Consider the following 13653-nt stretch of genomic DNA (forward strand, 5'->3'; position numbering starts at 1 on the left):
GCTATCCGTTCGGCCACCGCTGCCACAGGACAGGGACACTTGGACATACAGACTGCAGGTGAATTGTGGAGGTATGGCTTCTTAACCCATTTTGGGCGGGAACCCCTTTTGGTGTTAGCATTATGTTATGCTTTAGCTATTGAAAAATAGTTATTCCATGTCACCGTCTCTCGCTCTCTCTCTCTCTCTCTCCATGCTGCAGACACAATATAGATACCTTGCGGAAATTAGTTTTGTGGCCTGGGCCATGGCTCAATGGTCCAGGTACATTGGCTGGTAATCCAGTCTGGCAGTGTGCCGCGGGTTCGACTCCCGATCCCGACGGCCTTTACTGCATGTCTTCCCCCCATTTCCTGTCAGCCTACTGTCTGTCCCTCCATAAAATATATAAAATAAAGGCGAAAGCCACAACAAAAACAAAACAAAAAAGAAATTAGTTTTGTGCTCACCAGTCCTCAGGATACAAAACAACAGCACTGTATACAATGCAAAAAAGATCACACAATACATTGACAATACTTCACAGCTCCTCTCTTGCGGAGAGGGGGAAAAAAGAAACAAACAAAGAAACAAAAGGCTACCAGACCACAGTTCCAAGAGGCATCACATTGCATTACATGTTATGCACAGGGCACTGGGTTGTCTGTTGCAAACTAACGTCAGTCTCTCACAGACAGTATTACGATTAGCACATTGTGTTCACACCAAGCAAGAAAACAACTAGTTACTGCCTCTGGGCTTAAGCACTTGGCCACCCCGTCCATTTCAAACGGTCCCTGACCGGTTCTTACGGTCAATATGTGCTGCTTTCCGAACTAGTTAAGAATGTCAATCCCACTCACATCCCACTCACAGGTACAGTATGCTACGCTTCATTTGGCTGAGGCAGAAAAACTAAATCTAACTCGGAATGTGAAAAAAGAAAATATTCCCAGAAACCTGACCAGTGGCAAATAATCCATGTTGTTGAATTTATTGATATAAATGTATAACACATTGGGTCCAAACAATAGTCGAAAGCCCATGAATAATACAACCTTAAAAAGGTACAATACATTAAAATGTACAATTCACAACACAAAATCCCTTTTCAACAGGAGCTTTCTATTGCTCTACAAGCTCACAATGCGAGCTTGTAGATCTGCTATTTTCCAAAGATGATTGTACATTTGAAAACTTGGGACATTCTGCATAATGAGTGCTTTCTACTTTTGGTACATTAAGTACGTTGTGCTTTTACTCAAGTAAATTCTGAATTTTATATATATATATATATATATTAATGCTGGGCCGTTATCGGTGTTAACGTGCTGCGTTAACGCGAGACTCAAAAAAATAAAATAAAATATCGCCGTTAATCTATTCTCAAAATTGGGTCTGGGAGCTGGGTCTGCAGCAGCCAGGAGGCGGGCTTGTGTGTGCGTGTGTGTGTGCACGCATGTGTGTGCGTGTGGGGCGCGTTCGGAAATAGCGCACTGAGCCCACTGTGCAATGCAAACTAATAGGCGAGTACACTCCGGTGTGGTATTTCCGAACGCGCCCACAGGAGGCGGAGGACGGTCGGAGACTGCACGGAGACAGAGTCAGACAGTCAGTGCACTCGTCCCTGACTTGTAGTCTGTGAGAGGGACGGTTTTTTGATTGATTGATTGAAGAATTTATTAACAGTTTGCAGAATTACAGTACATTTCAAGCACAAACTCAATACAAAGGCTGTTAACTGTGAGTGGACGACCCAATTAAGCATTACACTTGTTTCCAACAGGGTCCACCATGTTCAAATCATCAAAACATTTAGAGACGTACAAATAGACACTTCTATAGACAGAACAGGAATTCATCAAAAAGGAGGTAAAAAGGGAAAAGAAATATATACAGTGAGGGGAAAGAAGGGGGGGGCGGGGGGGGATTCAGATTTTACGGGGGCCAGTTTCGAATTGCAGCCATCCGTAGGTGCCCTTTGAGAGCGGTTTTGAAGGAGTCAAGGGATTCGCATGTCTTAATGACAGTTGGTAGGGCGTTCCACATTTTGGTGGCATAGGAGCGAAAATAATTTAGTCCCTTGTTTGTGCCGAATCTGGGTTGTACATGGTTCGTTGCACTCCCTCTGGTGTTGTGGGTGTGGACTTCGTTAACATTAAGGAAGTATCTAGACAGGTACATGGGTATCTTGGTGGTGTATCGAATCTTGTGGACCAGACCCATTGCAAGATGCTGTACTCTGTCGTCGACCCTAAGCCATTCCAGCCTGTCGAAGTGGGCAGGGGTGAGGTGGGTTCGGGGGGTAAACAGCAACGCCAACAAAAAGTTATACTTACTAGAAAAGAAAGAGGCAGCGATGGAGCCATAAGTCCATATCCATATTCCATATCCAGGCAGCAGCCTGCTGCATCATGTTAGCTGTTGTGTGCTAAGCTAAACCACCATCCATGTATCACATTATGATCACAACACGGCTTTGACCAGGGTTGCCACATTTCGTGACTGAGAGAAACAAGCAACCAGGTCTATGAAAATGTTAACAGGCCATATCAAGTCAGAAAATCCGAAAAAGTCAGAAAATAAGTCTAAAATAAGCAACTATTTTGCTGACTGTCAAACATCATTGTCCAATGTTGTTTTAGAGTAGTGGTTCTCAAGCATTTTCATATCAAGGACCACCAATATTTTAAAGAAACTTTACAGATAGACAAGTCCAAAGTAGCTTATAATGACTAGACTTTCTAGTTCTACAAACTCACAATATGAAATATAAGGTATTAATAGGCTAGTTGTATCCATAATTAGGGCTCCTGGTCTAAACCTGTTCACAAGGACTTACTTCTGGTCATTATTTAGGTAGCGCACACATATTTTCAATGCCTTCGGCAGAGTTCAAATGAGCCATTTTAATCGCGATTAATCGCGATTAACTCCAGGATTGCAGTGCGATTAATCGCGATTTAAAAAATTAATCTATGCCCACCACTAATATATATATATATATATATAGTGTTTCTATATTGCAGTATTGGTACTTTTATTGAGTAAAAGCAATAGCCTAGTACTTTTTCCATCACTGCTAAAAAAAAGTAAGTGAGTGAGAGGTTCTGCTACAGCAACTTTTTCATGTCAAGGACCAGGGCCAAATTAGCCATTGGGCCAGTGGGACCGGGGCCCAGGGGCCCTTGGCTGTTAGGGGCCCTTTGAGAAAACTGGACCGCGTGGTACTGGGTTTGAGGCCCTGATATTGGCCATTGATTTAGTTAAAATTAGGTAAAAAAGTTAATAAAAACACAAAAAATGTGGTATGGGGCCCCCAACACATTAACGGCTCAGGGGCCCTCATGGGGGTTAATCCGTTCCTGTCAAGGACCCCCAAATAGACATGTATTGGCCCGCAGACCCCCATTTGAAAAGATATGCCAGGGACCCCCATGAGAGAAGATTTGTACGGCTCTAGCAGAGATTCTCAACCCGTTTAATTTCAAGGACCCCCAGTTTGACATGCATTAGTCTACTGACCCCCATTTAATGGCATTTATATCTCTGGGACCCCCAATTTATATTGTAAAATCAATGTTAATTTAACTGTGTACAAATGCAACCAAATTGACCCGTTAGGGTCCATTTGGTTCCATTTGTACACTCTCAGAGTTACAGACCCATAAGGGTCCATTTTGTTCTAAACTATCATTTAGCTGGGGACCCCCTGGAACTCCCTCAAGGACCCTTGGGGGTCCCCGGACCCCACTTTGGGAACCACTGTGCTACAATATGTGCTCGGCCATCTGTGTATGTTCTTCTGATTATGTTTACCTGTTCACCAGCTAGGCCATGAGAGCCCAAAGGACAGTCCACAGCTTTCCTAATGAAGCTTGTAATGAGTCCTTCAGCCCAGGGCCGTGTGTGTGTGTGTGTGTGTGTGTGTGTGTGTGTGTGTGTGTGTGTGTGTGTGTGTGTGTGTGTGTGTGTGTGTGTGTGTGTGTGTGTGTGTGTGTGTGTGTGTGTGTGTGTGTGTGTGTGTGTGTGTGTGTGTGTGTGTGTGTGTGTGTGTGTGTGTGTGTGTGTGTGTGTGTGTGTGTGTGTGTGTGTGTGTGTGTGTGTGTGTGTGTGTGTGTTGCATCTGCTGCATCTGCCCGTATTGGTTTTATAAGCATGTGTGCGTGAAGGCACACATGCTGTAGGTAATGAGTCCTTAATTACCCCGAGTGAAGTGTCTTGACTGTTCATGCGTGGAGCAGCGCCCGTCCTTCCCAAAGCAAACACTTTGAAAACTTCACAAAATACACATTGCTCTTTAAGCTCTGAACATCTAAAAGACAAAAGTATATACAACTGCCTACACCATTGCAATACCTACTTGTACAAACTATTTCCCCCGCAGCTTCCTCGTGGAACTGCAGCTGCACAGCTGACAGTCCTTGGGTAGGTAACCCAGCCTGGCGGGGATAATGTGCTACGACGAGTGCACTTTTGTATTATTTTTGTACTGTTCTCATATGTGTGCCGACTGCCTTGCTCTAAGCTAAATGCTAATGAAGCTTACCCCGCAAGCTGCCCCGACCCACAGGTCAACTCTCATGTCATTAATGCTGTAGTTTGTCTAGTGAGTGATACAACTCTGCCTCAAGGTTCCAAAACTTAAGATTTTGAGATTTAGTTTTGGCTCAACAACACATTGAAAGAAAGGTGTCTCGCATCGGACGCATGGCTAATTAAGAACGTATTGATACGCTTATCGCGGTCGGAGTGTTAAATGTGCAACCGTGACAGCCTTATTCTGATTTGGCATTTGAATATGGAGCCATCCCTTTGACAGGCCCGGGTGCGTGTGGCTCTGTGTGAGCGCCTGTGTCACTGCATTAGGTTACGCACCGTCCCGTGCTCACGTGCATGGTGTCTGATGGTGCCAGCTGCGGTTTGTGACAGCCCAGTGTCACAGAGCTGTGCGTGCCCCATGTGCTGGAGGTGTGAAAGTGTGTCATCATGGAGCCTGGTGCTACACACACACCTCATCAACCCCCACGCACAGAGGAGCTACTGTGTAGCGTTCGCCCATAGGCCCAAAACATCCTAGCAAACACCTCCGTTACAGCACGGCCTGACTGGCTGGCTGGCCTGGTGTCAATGTCCACTAATTACTCAATGGGACAGTAGGGATGGACAATTAGTCAAACGAGTCACACTCGTGTGAAGTGAGGGGTGCCTGGGCAATGTTTGTTTAAAGTGCTCTGAACATGACGTAATTTCAAAAGCCAGACGGCTAGTGCCCCTCAAAAAGGATCAAAATGACAACATGACCTACTGCAATTTCCGTAAGGCAGAGGCTGCAATTAACTGCATAGTAGAGAAAAGGTTCCAAAGTGACTTCTTAAAACACTTAGGCGCGATTCATACTCCTATTTTAGAGCCGAATAAAAGTCGGTTCGGCTCTGTAGAGCCTACAATGTGACGTCATTTGAGGTCCGGAGGGTCGGGTACCGTCCTAAAGTCGGCTCTTCGATGCTACTGAAAATATCTGACGAGCTGAAATCATTTCGGCACTACAGCGGTAAAATAGGAGTATGAATCGGCCCTTAGACTGCCGGCGTTGGTAGTTGGCTTGCGCCGGCCGGATATGCGTATTACTACGCAAGCACTTCTGTTTTCCCGTCTCGGCAAATGAGAGGAGAAAGAAAATAGGCCTAATGTTAGCATTAGCACACGATGTCTATCATTCTCCCGAAATGTTAATATTGTAATCGCAATCCCCGTGAAAAATCTGATCCGAACCTCTGATGTCTGTTCAACACCACGGACAGTGCCGTAGTTTCCGAGAAAACAGCGAGAGAAGATTGACATTTTTTGAACAGGACTCTATGGATGTGCGTTGCCTAGCAACCGTCTCAGGACTGAAAGTTGATTTTCCATAGTTTCCACAGTTTCATATCCATATAAAGCGATATAAAACGTATATATACGTCAGCAGCAGACAATAGATGGATATTAAAAAACATATATATATAAACATATATATATATATATATATATATATATATATACACCCATGTCAGCAGCAGACCATGTGTTAAACAAGGTATTCTAGTGTTTTAGGTCATATTTGGTCATATGCATTTCTACACCGCGGCGACATCACGGCAACGCTCGCATAAAAGGAACAGGAAAACGCTCCCCACCAATCATTATAACCAAACGTGCAACAGACTAGAGTGCAGTCATGGAAGATGACATTCTCGCTATAGTTATTGACAATGGCTCCGGCACGGTCCAGGCCGGGTTCGTCGGAGACGACACTCCCCGCTCGGTCTTTCCCTCCATCATCGGTCGCCCGCGGCACCAGGAGGTGATGGTGGGCATGATGCGCCAGCAGAGCAACTACATCGGCGACGAGGCTCAGGGCAAGAGAGGCATCCTGACGCTCAAGTACCCGATAGAGCACGGCATCGTCACCAACTGGGACGACATGGAGAAGGTCTGGCACCACACCTTCTACAACGAGCTCCGGATCACCCCCGACGACTACTGCATAATGCTCACGGAGCCCCCCCTGAACCCCAAGGCCAACCGGGAGAAGATGGCCCAGATCATGTTCGAGTCCTTCAACGCCCTCGGCATGCACGTGGCCAACCCCGGCGTGCTGTCGCTGTACGCGTCGGGCCGCACCACCGGCATCGTCCTGAGCTCCGGCGACGGCGTGACCCAGACGGTGCCCATCTACGACGGCTACGCCCTGCCCCACGCCATCCAGCGGCTGGACCTGGCCGGCAGCGACCTCACCGACTACCTCATCAGGATCCTGACGGAGCGCGGGATGGTCTACAACACCACGGCCGAGCGGGAGATCGTGCGCGACATCAAGGAGAAGCTGACCTACATCGCGCTGGACTATGACCTCGAGATGGACACGTCCAGGTACTCCTCGGCCCTGGACAAGAGGTACGAGATGCCCGACGGGCAGGTCGTCACCATCGGCCACGAGCGGTTCCGCTGCCCGGAGCCCCTCTTCAACCCGCAGATGCTCGGCATGGAGTGCTGCGGAATCCACGAGCTCACCTTCAACAGCATCATGAAGTGCGACGTGGACATCCGCAAGGACCTGTACGCCAACACGGTGCTGTCCGGAGGCTCCACCATGTTCCCGGGCATCGTCGACAGGATGCAGAAGGAGATCACGGCCCTGGCGCCGCCCTCCATGAAGATCAAGGTCATCGCCCCGCAAGAGCGGACCTACTCGGTCTGGATCGGAGGGTCCATCATGGGCTCCCTGTCGGGCTTCCAGTGGATGTGGATCAGCAAGGAGGAGTACGACGAGTCGGGCCCCAACATCGTCCACCACAAGTGCTTCTGAAGCTTAATGTTCCAGCCTCGATCAGAACGGCGTTATAGAATTAAGGTTAAATATCGTGAAACGAGACACGTCCTCCTTTTTGTTGCTTTCTTTGAATTTCCCGACAGTACACGAGAAGACGACAACCGTCGCCTGTGGAGACGGGCCAACGGTTTAGTTTTATTGCATTTTTTAATATAGACCATTAGTACAGTTCCAATATGTTAAATTCCTCTAGGATGTAAAATGGTAAATGGTGCATTTATATAGCGCCTTTATCCAAGGCGCTTTACAGAGATTGTGCATTACATTCACCCATTCATACACCGATGGCAGCGGAAACCATGCAAGGCACCAACTAGCACATCGGGAGCAATTAGGGGTTCAGTGTCTTGCTCAAGGGCACTTCGACAGTAACTCTGGGGGAGCCCGGGTTCGAACTGGCAACCTTACGGATACCATCCAGACACTCTACCCCTGAGCCACCGCCACCGATGTAACCATATAGACTTGAAAGAGAAATCCATAAGGACCCGGATCCGGAAATCCCCCTGAATAAATGATGTCTCTTATTTGTATTACACGAGAAACAGACCATGTTGCACTGTCTCCAGATGTCCACACTGACACGGTCCGCCTGGATGCTTGCCTATGACATTCAAACAAAACTTTGGACGTGCGGTCCAGGGGGGGTCCCTGTTTAAATGATTGATTGTCAGGAACCAAATAGACTCTTGCAAGTCTGTAACCCAGAGACTGCACACATGGAATCAGATGGAATCGTACTCGTCCACTTGGTTCCATTTGTGCACGCACTCTCTCTGACTTGGGTGGTCTTAACCCATTTTGGGCGGGAACCCCTTTAGGTGTTAGCATTATGTTATGCTTTAGCTATTGAAAAATAGCAGATCTACAAGCTCATAGCGTGCCACCAAGTGGCGCGCTACGAGCTTGTAGGTCTGCTATTTTTGAAAAATCGAAGAACGACTGACATAGAAACATAGCTTTTTCAGAAAACTGTCAGGATGTAGAAGACATTTTTTGAATCTGATCTCAGGTCAAAATGGGTTAATGCACACCAATCTGGGGTGTCCTTGGAATTAAAATGTTTGAAAACCACCAAGTTAGAACATAATGCCCCAGTCTCGTCCTGGTTAGAACGGACGACTGTACCTTGAATCTCAGACGACTGCACAGCGCTATAACGCTGTCCACTCTTTTTGTCACTCTTTTTGCCATCGGAGCTCTAGTTCTTTCTTTGCAAAACGCTAAAACATTCACATTTTCCCAGACGAATAGGTTTCTTTCATCAGAGATGCCTTGACCACATTTTTTAGATGTAATCCCCCACCCCCCCAAGTGACCTTAAATAACCCACATGACAAGCCCATGTTCAGAATGGGCAGAATTCAAACGGATGATATTTTCCATTGGTTTGTAAATGGTGCATTTGGTAAATGGTGCATTTATATAGAGCCTTTATCCATGGCGCTTTACATAGATTGTGCATTACATTCACCCATTCACACACACATTCACACACCGATTGCGGCGGAAGCCATGCAAGGTACCAACCAGCACATCGGGAGCAATTTGGGGTTCAGTGTCTTGCCCAAGGACACTTCGGCATGTAGACAGGAGGAGCCGGGATTCGAACTGCCGACCCGTGGATCATTGGACGACCTGCTCTACCTCTTGAGCCGCAGTCGCCCATGACCATTTGTCTGACCATCTACCCTAGGACTCATAGAATCAGCAGAGAAACAGACATGCAGAATGTGCCGCTACACAGCTCAATCCGAACATTATCCACCCCGAACCCAGTGTTCCCCCCCCGAGACTTTGTCCTTTCCAATCCCGGCAGGCAAAGATCAACCTCGGGGGGCCCTTTAGATGAAAGATTTCTGCGGATCTGCAAGACTTTTGTTTCCATAACGGTTATTTAGCGAGATCGATGCAAATCCTCACGTTTTTTTGTTGGTTTGCGATGCTGAGGCAAGCCTCGGCGAATTAACCCATTTTGGGCGGGGGCCCCTTTTGGTGTTAGCATTATGTTATGCTTTAGCTATTGAAAAATATCAGATCTACAAGCTCATAGCGCGCCACCGAGTGGCGCGCTACGAGCTTGTAGGTCTGCTATTTTTGAAAAGTCGAAGAACGACTGACATAGAAACATAGCTTTTTCAGAAAACTGTCAGGATGTAGAAGACATTTTTAGAATCTGATCTCAGGTCAGAATGGGTTAAGGCACTGCCGGCACGACCAGAAAAGTGGATAAGGCTAAGCCGGATAAAAGGGTGACGTGTTCATTTTGTTCAGACCTCGTTCATTATATGTGGAACATGAGGATATAAAGCCTTTGAGGATCATGATTAATCCAAAGAGCGCATGGAAGTGAAGTAAAAATTTGCTGTCCACAGCTTTTTTTTGGAGGTCAGGTTTCACATCGTCCACCCCTGCTAACAAGTGTAAATGTATCACCCATTAGATGGGCGTGTGGGCGTGTGTGCGTGTGTGTGTGTGTGTGTGTGTGTGTGTGTGTGTGTGTGTGTGTGTGTGTGTGTGTGTGTGTGTGTGTGTGTGTGTGTGTGTGTGTGTGTGTGTGTGTGTGTGTGTGTGTGTGTGTGTGTGTGTGTGTGTGTGTGTAGGTGTAGTATGTAGAATGTGAGATATTGACAATTTGAGGACCATTTTCTGGTGCTCAGTCACAACTAGGTTGTTTTATGTTTAAACATTGATTTAGGTTAGAATTTAGGTACCGTATGTGGCTTAGAGGTTAGTTGGGTGCAGAGCCATAGACATTGAGGGGGCAGAAAACAGCCCGGTCACGTGGTTCATATACTCGTGCGAGCCCATAGACTCCAAATGCATTCTGTAAACTTCCGGTTGTCCCCCCAATAGAAGTCTATGTAGAAGAGCCTGGCCCAAAGCAAAGCAAAGTTACTATATTTACCCAGGGTATCTGGGCTAAGCTCAATAACTTGTTTCCAGACAGGCCCTGCTCATAGAACATTTCATGGTAGTGGTTCAATGCCTTGCTCAAGGGCACTTCAGCGGTGGTAATTTTAACGTGTTGGACCGCTGATTCGAAATGGCGACCTTCCGGTATCAAGACCGCTCCGCAATCCGTTCGGCCACCGCTGCCACTATGAAGTGAACGGAGTTGTCGTAACTCTGTCTCACTCTATGGCTCTGTTTGGGTGTAATGATTGACTTGCATTTGAATACTTTGCTTAAAACATACTTTCCCTTGCGAAATGATGGGTTGATATAGGCCGTGCTAGTTGTGCTGTACATGTCAACGTTGCATGCCAGTATCGCCAGCATTTTTTCATAATATATTTTATAATGTGGCAATTTCCGTGCAAATAAATTGCATCCACTGTGCTGCCTCATCTTCCTGTCAATATGTGTCCCACGCCCAGACTGCCGATATCTTTGGCATCCAGACAACAGGGGTGGACAGTTTATCCACAAATCTGCTGCATTAACCCATTTTAGACGGGAACCCCTTTTGGTGTTTATAGCATTATGTTATGCTTTAGCTGTTGGAAAAATAGCAGATCTACAAGCTCATAGCGCGGCACTCGGTCTGCTATTTTTGAAAAATCGTGAAAATGTGGCACAAATCTTTGAATATATTCTTTCTGAGCGAACATTTTGAACTCAAATCCTTTCTTCTGGAGGGTCCCTGGAACAACATATTTTTAGGTGGTGGTCGGTGGCCTATTACAATTGTTGGTCCTTGACATGAAATATTGAGCACCACTGATATAGAAACATAGGTATTCCAGAAAACTGTCGGGATTTAGAAGACATTTTTTTAATTTTGACGTCGGGCCTAAATCAGTGGCGTTTCCAGGAACGACATTTTGGGCAGGCAAGATGTGTTAATTGTCGTCCCCCCGCGCACAATCAGTATAGCACTAAAGGTTTTCAAAGAGATATACCTGCCAGACAGTAGGATACAAAGGCTGAAAGGCATGCATTTACATTCCAATGGGTGATCGAGGGTCGCGCTTTATACGCGCAACGGCCAATCCGCTGCCCACTAATAGTTCTCAGGTCTTGTTTTTGTCCTCGGTGTATGGATTTTGGCCTGCAGGCCGAAATGGATTTGGACATCTTATTGTAGATACGCCTCTGGCCTAAAGGGGTTAATCAATTCATGTCAGTGCTGCGAGTTTGTGTTCGCTTTATTATAAAACAATGGCTACTATATATTGGGTGTTCAATTTGTCTATGGCCAAAGTAGGGGTCAAACTAGGGGCTTTTCATGATTCTGAATCCATTCCAAGCATTCGTTTTGCACGAAAAACACTCATCGGGCTTAAAAAGGCCCAAGGAGTGTTTTCTACAAGCTCACAATGCGTCGTGTTGCGACGCATTGTGAGCTTGTAGATCGGCTATTTTCAAATGGCCGAAATGTATAGGGTTGATGTGGTTAATGTATGTTTTCTAATCAAAATTAAAATCTCCAAAGTAACTAGTAACTAAAGTTTTCAAATAATTGTAGTGGCGTAAAAGTACAAATTTTGGCTCTGAGATGTAGTGGAGTAGAAGTACTGGAAATTGGAAATACCCAAGTAAAGTACAAATACCTCAAAACAAAGTACAGTACTTAAGTATAAGTACTTAGTTACTTTCCACCACTGCCTGCAGGCAGGCTAGTCTGTTCTAGTGACACCCCTTGTAGCTCTACTGTAATCACAGCATGTGTCCATACGGAAGGAACCTGAAAAAGTAACTAATTATTGTAGTTAACTGTAAATACATAAATACCGGAAAGGGTAAACGTTCTGGTACATGTCGGCCCCATAAATGGTTAACCATTGCCTCTGTTTGCGAAGAACACATGCTCCAGTTTTTGATATAGGCATTAGGCATTAGTTGGAATAAAAATCACACCCGTGTGAACTGAGTGGTGCATTCAATGTTTGTGTTAGGACAATGTATGTGTTAACACAAACCCTCAAAGCTGGACATAGCAGAAATTAAGCGTAACTAGGGTCAAAATAATTTGAAAAGGTTATTGTGAAACATTACCGGTGAAATATTATACGTATAAAAAAAAAGTTTGGTGCAAATGTTAGGAAATTCATGGCCATATATGGCTGTCAGTTGAGCATTCCATTGTCTCGGTGCTCTGCACATCTATTCAAACCTCAAATTGCTGGGGTGCCCGCTGGCCTAGCGGTCCAGGGCGACTGTGGCTCAAGAGGTAGAGCAGGTCGTCCAATGATCCATGGGTCGGCGGTTCGAACCCCGGCTCCTCCTGGCTACATGTCGAAGTGTCCTTGGGCAAGACACTGAACCCCAAATTGCTCCCGATGTGCTGGTTGTTACCTTGCATGGCTTCCGCCGCAATCGGTGTATGAATGTGTGTGAATGGGTGAATGTAATGCACAATCTATGTAAAGCGCCTTGGATAAAGGCGCTATATAAATGCACCATTTACCATTTTATTTACCATATCCATATAGGCACATGCCTGACAGTGTGTCACTGGTTTGAGTCCCGATCCCAGGCGACCTTCGCTGCGTGTTACTCTCTCTCCCTGGTTCCTGTCTATTATATATTCACTGTGTCCTTATCAATGTAGGCAGAAAAGCCCAGAGAATATCGTGGAAACAAATAATTGCTGTCTTTCCTTCGGCTGCTATACATTGTGTTGCTACCCAAGTCGTATCGCTACAACGTCCTGCTTCCGTGGTTATCGCCGTGGCTTAGAGAGTTCCGACCTCCTCGGCAAGCCCTGTAAATAAATCCATTCTCCTGAAATGGATTTTTATCGTTCCCCCGGGGAAACGGCATCGACATCCGTGGTGTTACACCGTTTGTCACCCTTATCTCTGCCACTGGATTCCTGAAAAGGGATTTGTGGAGTAGATTATGCTGCCAATGCTCCAATGGTAGTTCGATGCAAGTTCAGTCGTGGGAATTATGTGGGGTGGAAAATGTTATATTTAGCCGCAGTGCTCGCTACTAGCTAGGGGGGTAACATGTAATCGAACACTGGAATTTAACCCATTTAGACCTGAGGACGATTCTACAAAATGTCTTCTACATCCTGACAGTTTTCTGAAAAAGCTATGTTTCTATGTCAGTCGTTCTTCGATTTAAAAAAAATAGCAGACCTACAAGCTCGTAGCACGCCACTCGGTGGCGCGCTACGAGCTTGTAGGTCTGCTATTTTTCAATAGCTAAAGCATAACCTAATGCTAACACCAAAAGGGGTTCCGGCCTAAAATGGGTTAAGGCGGACATTATTGCCAAAAGGTTTACAGAAATGGCATAAATAGCAGATTTACAAATCTCGCTTTTAGATCAGTTATCTGGGGTAT

The 13653-nt window shown here is 45.9% G+C and overlaps 2 protein-coding genes across 4 annotated transcripts in view; both read left to right on the forward strand.

Annotated features, from left to right (window-relative positions):
* snx7 (sorting nexin 7) overlaps positions 1-13653 on the forward strand; it is an 84462-nt gene that overhangs the window by 60142 nt on the left and 10667 nt on the right. The gene's annotated exons all lie outside the window — the stretch shown is intronic.
* LOC306913500 (actin, cytoplasmic 1-like) lies at positions 6200-7330 on the forward strand (the record flags this gene model as incomplete). Its single annotated transcript, XM_079490198.1, has 1 exon — positions 6200-7330. One exon carries the CDS (start codon positions 6200-6202, stop codon positions 7328-7330), a length of 1131 nt encoding a protein of 376 aa, XP_079346324.1.

Source organism: Electrona antarctica (genome assembly GCF_951216825.1).
Source record: "Electrona antarctica genome assembly, chromosome: 20".
In the NCBI taxonomy this organism is placed as follows: Eukaryota; Metazoa; Chordata; class Actinopteri; order Myctophiformes; family Myctophidae; genus Electrona; species Electrona antarctica.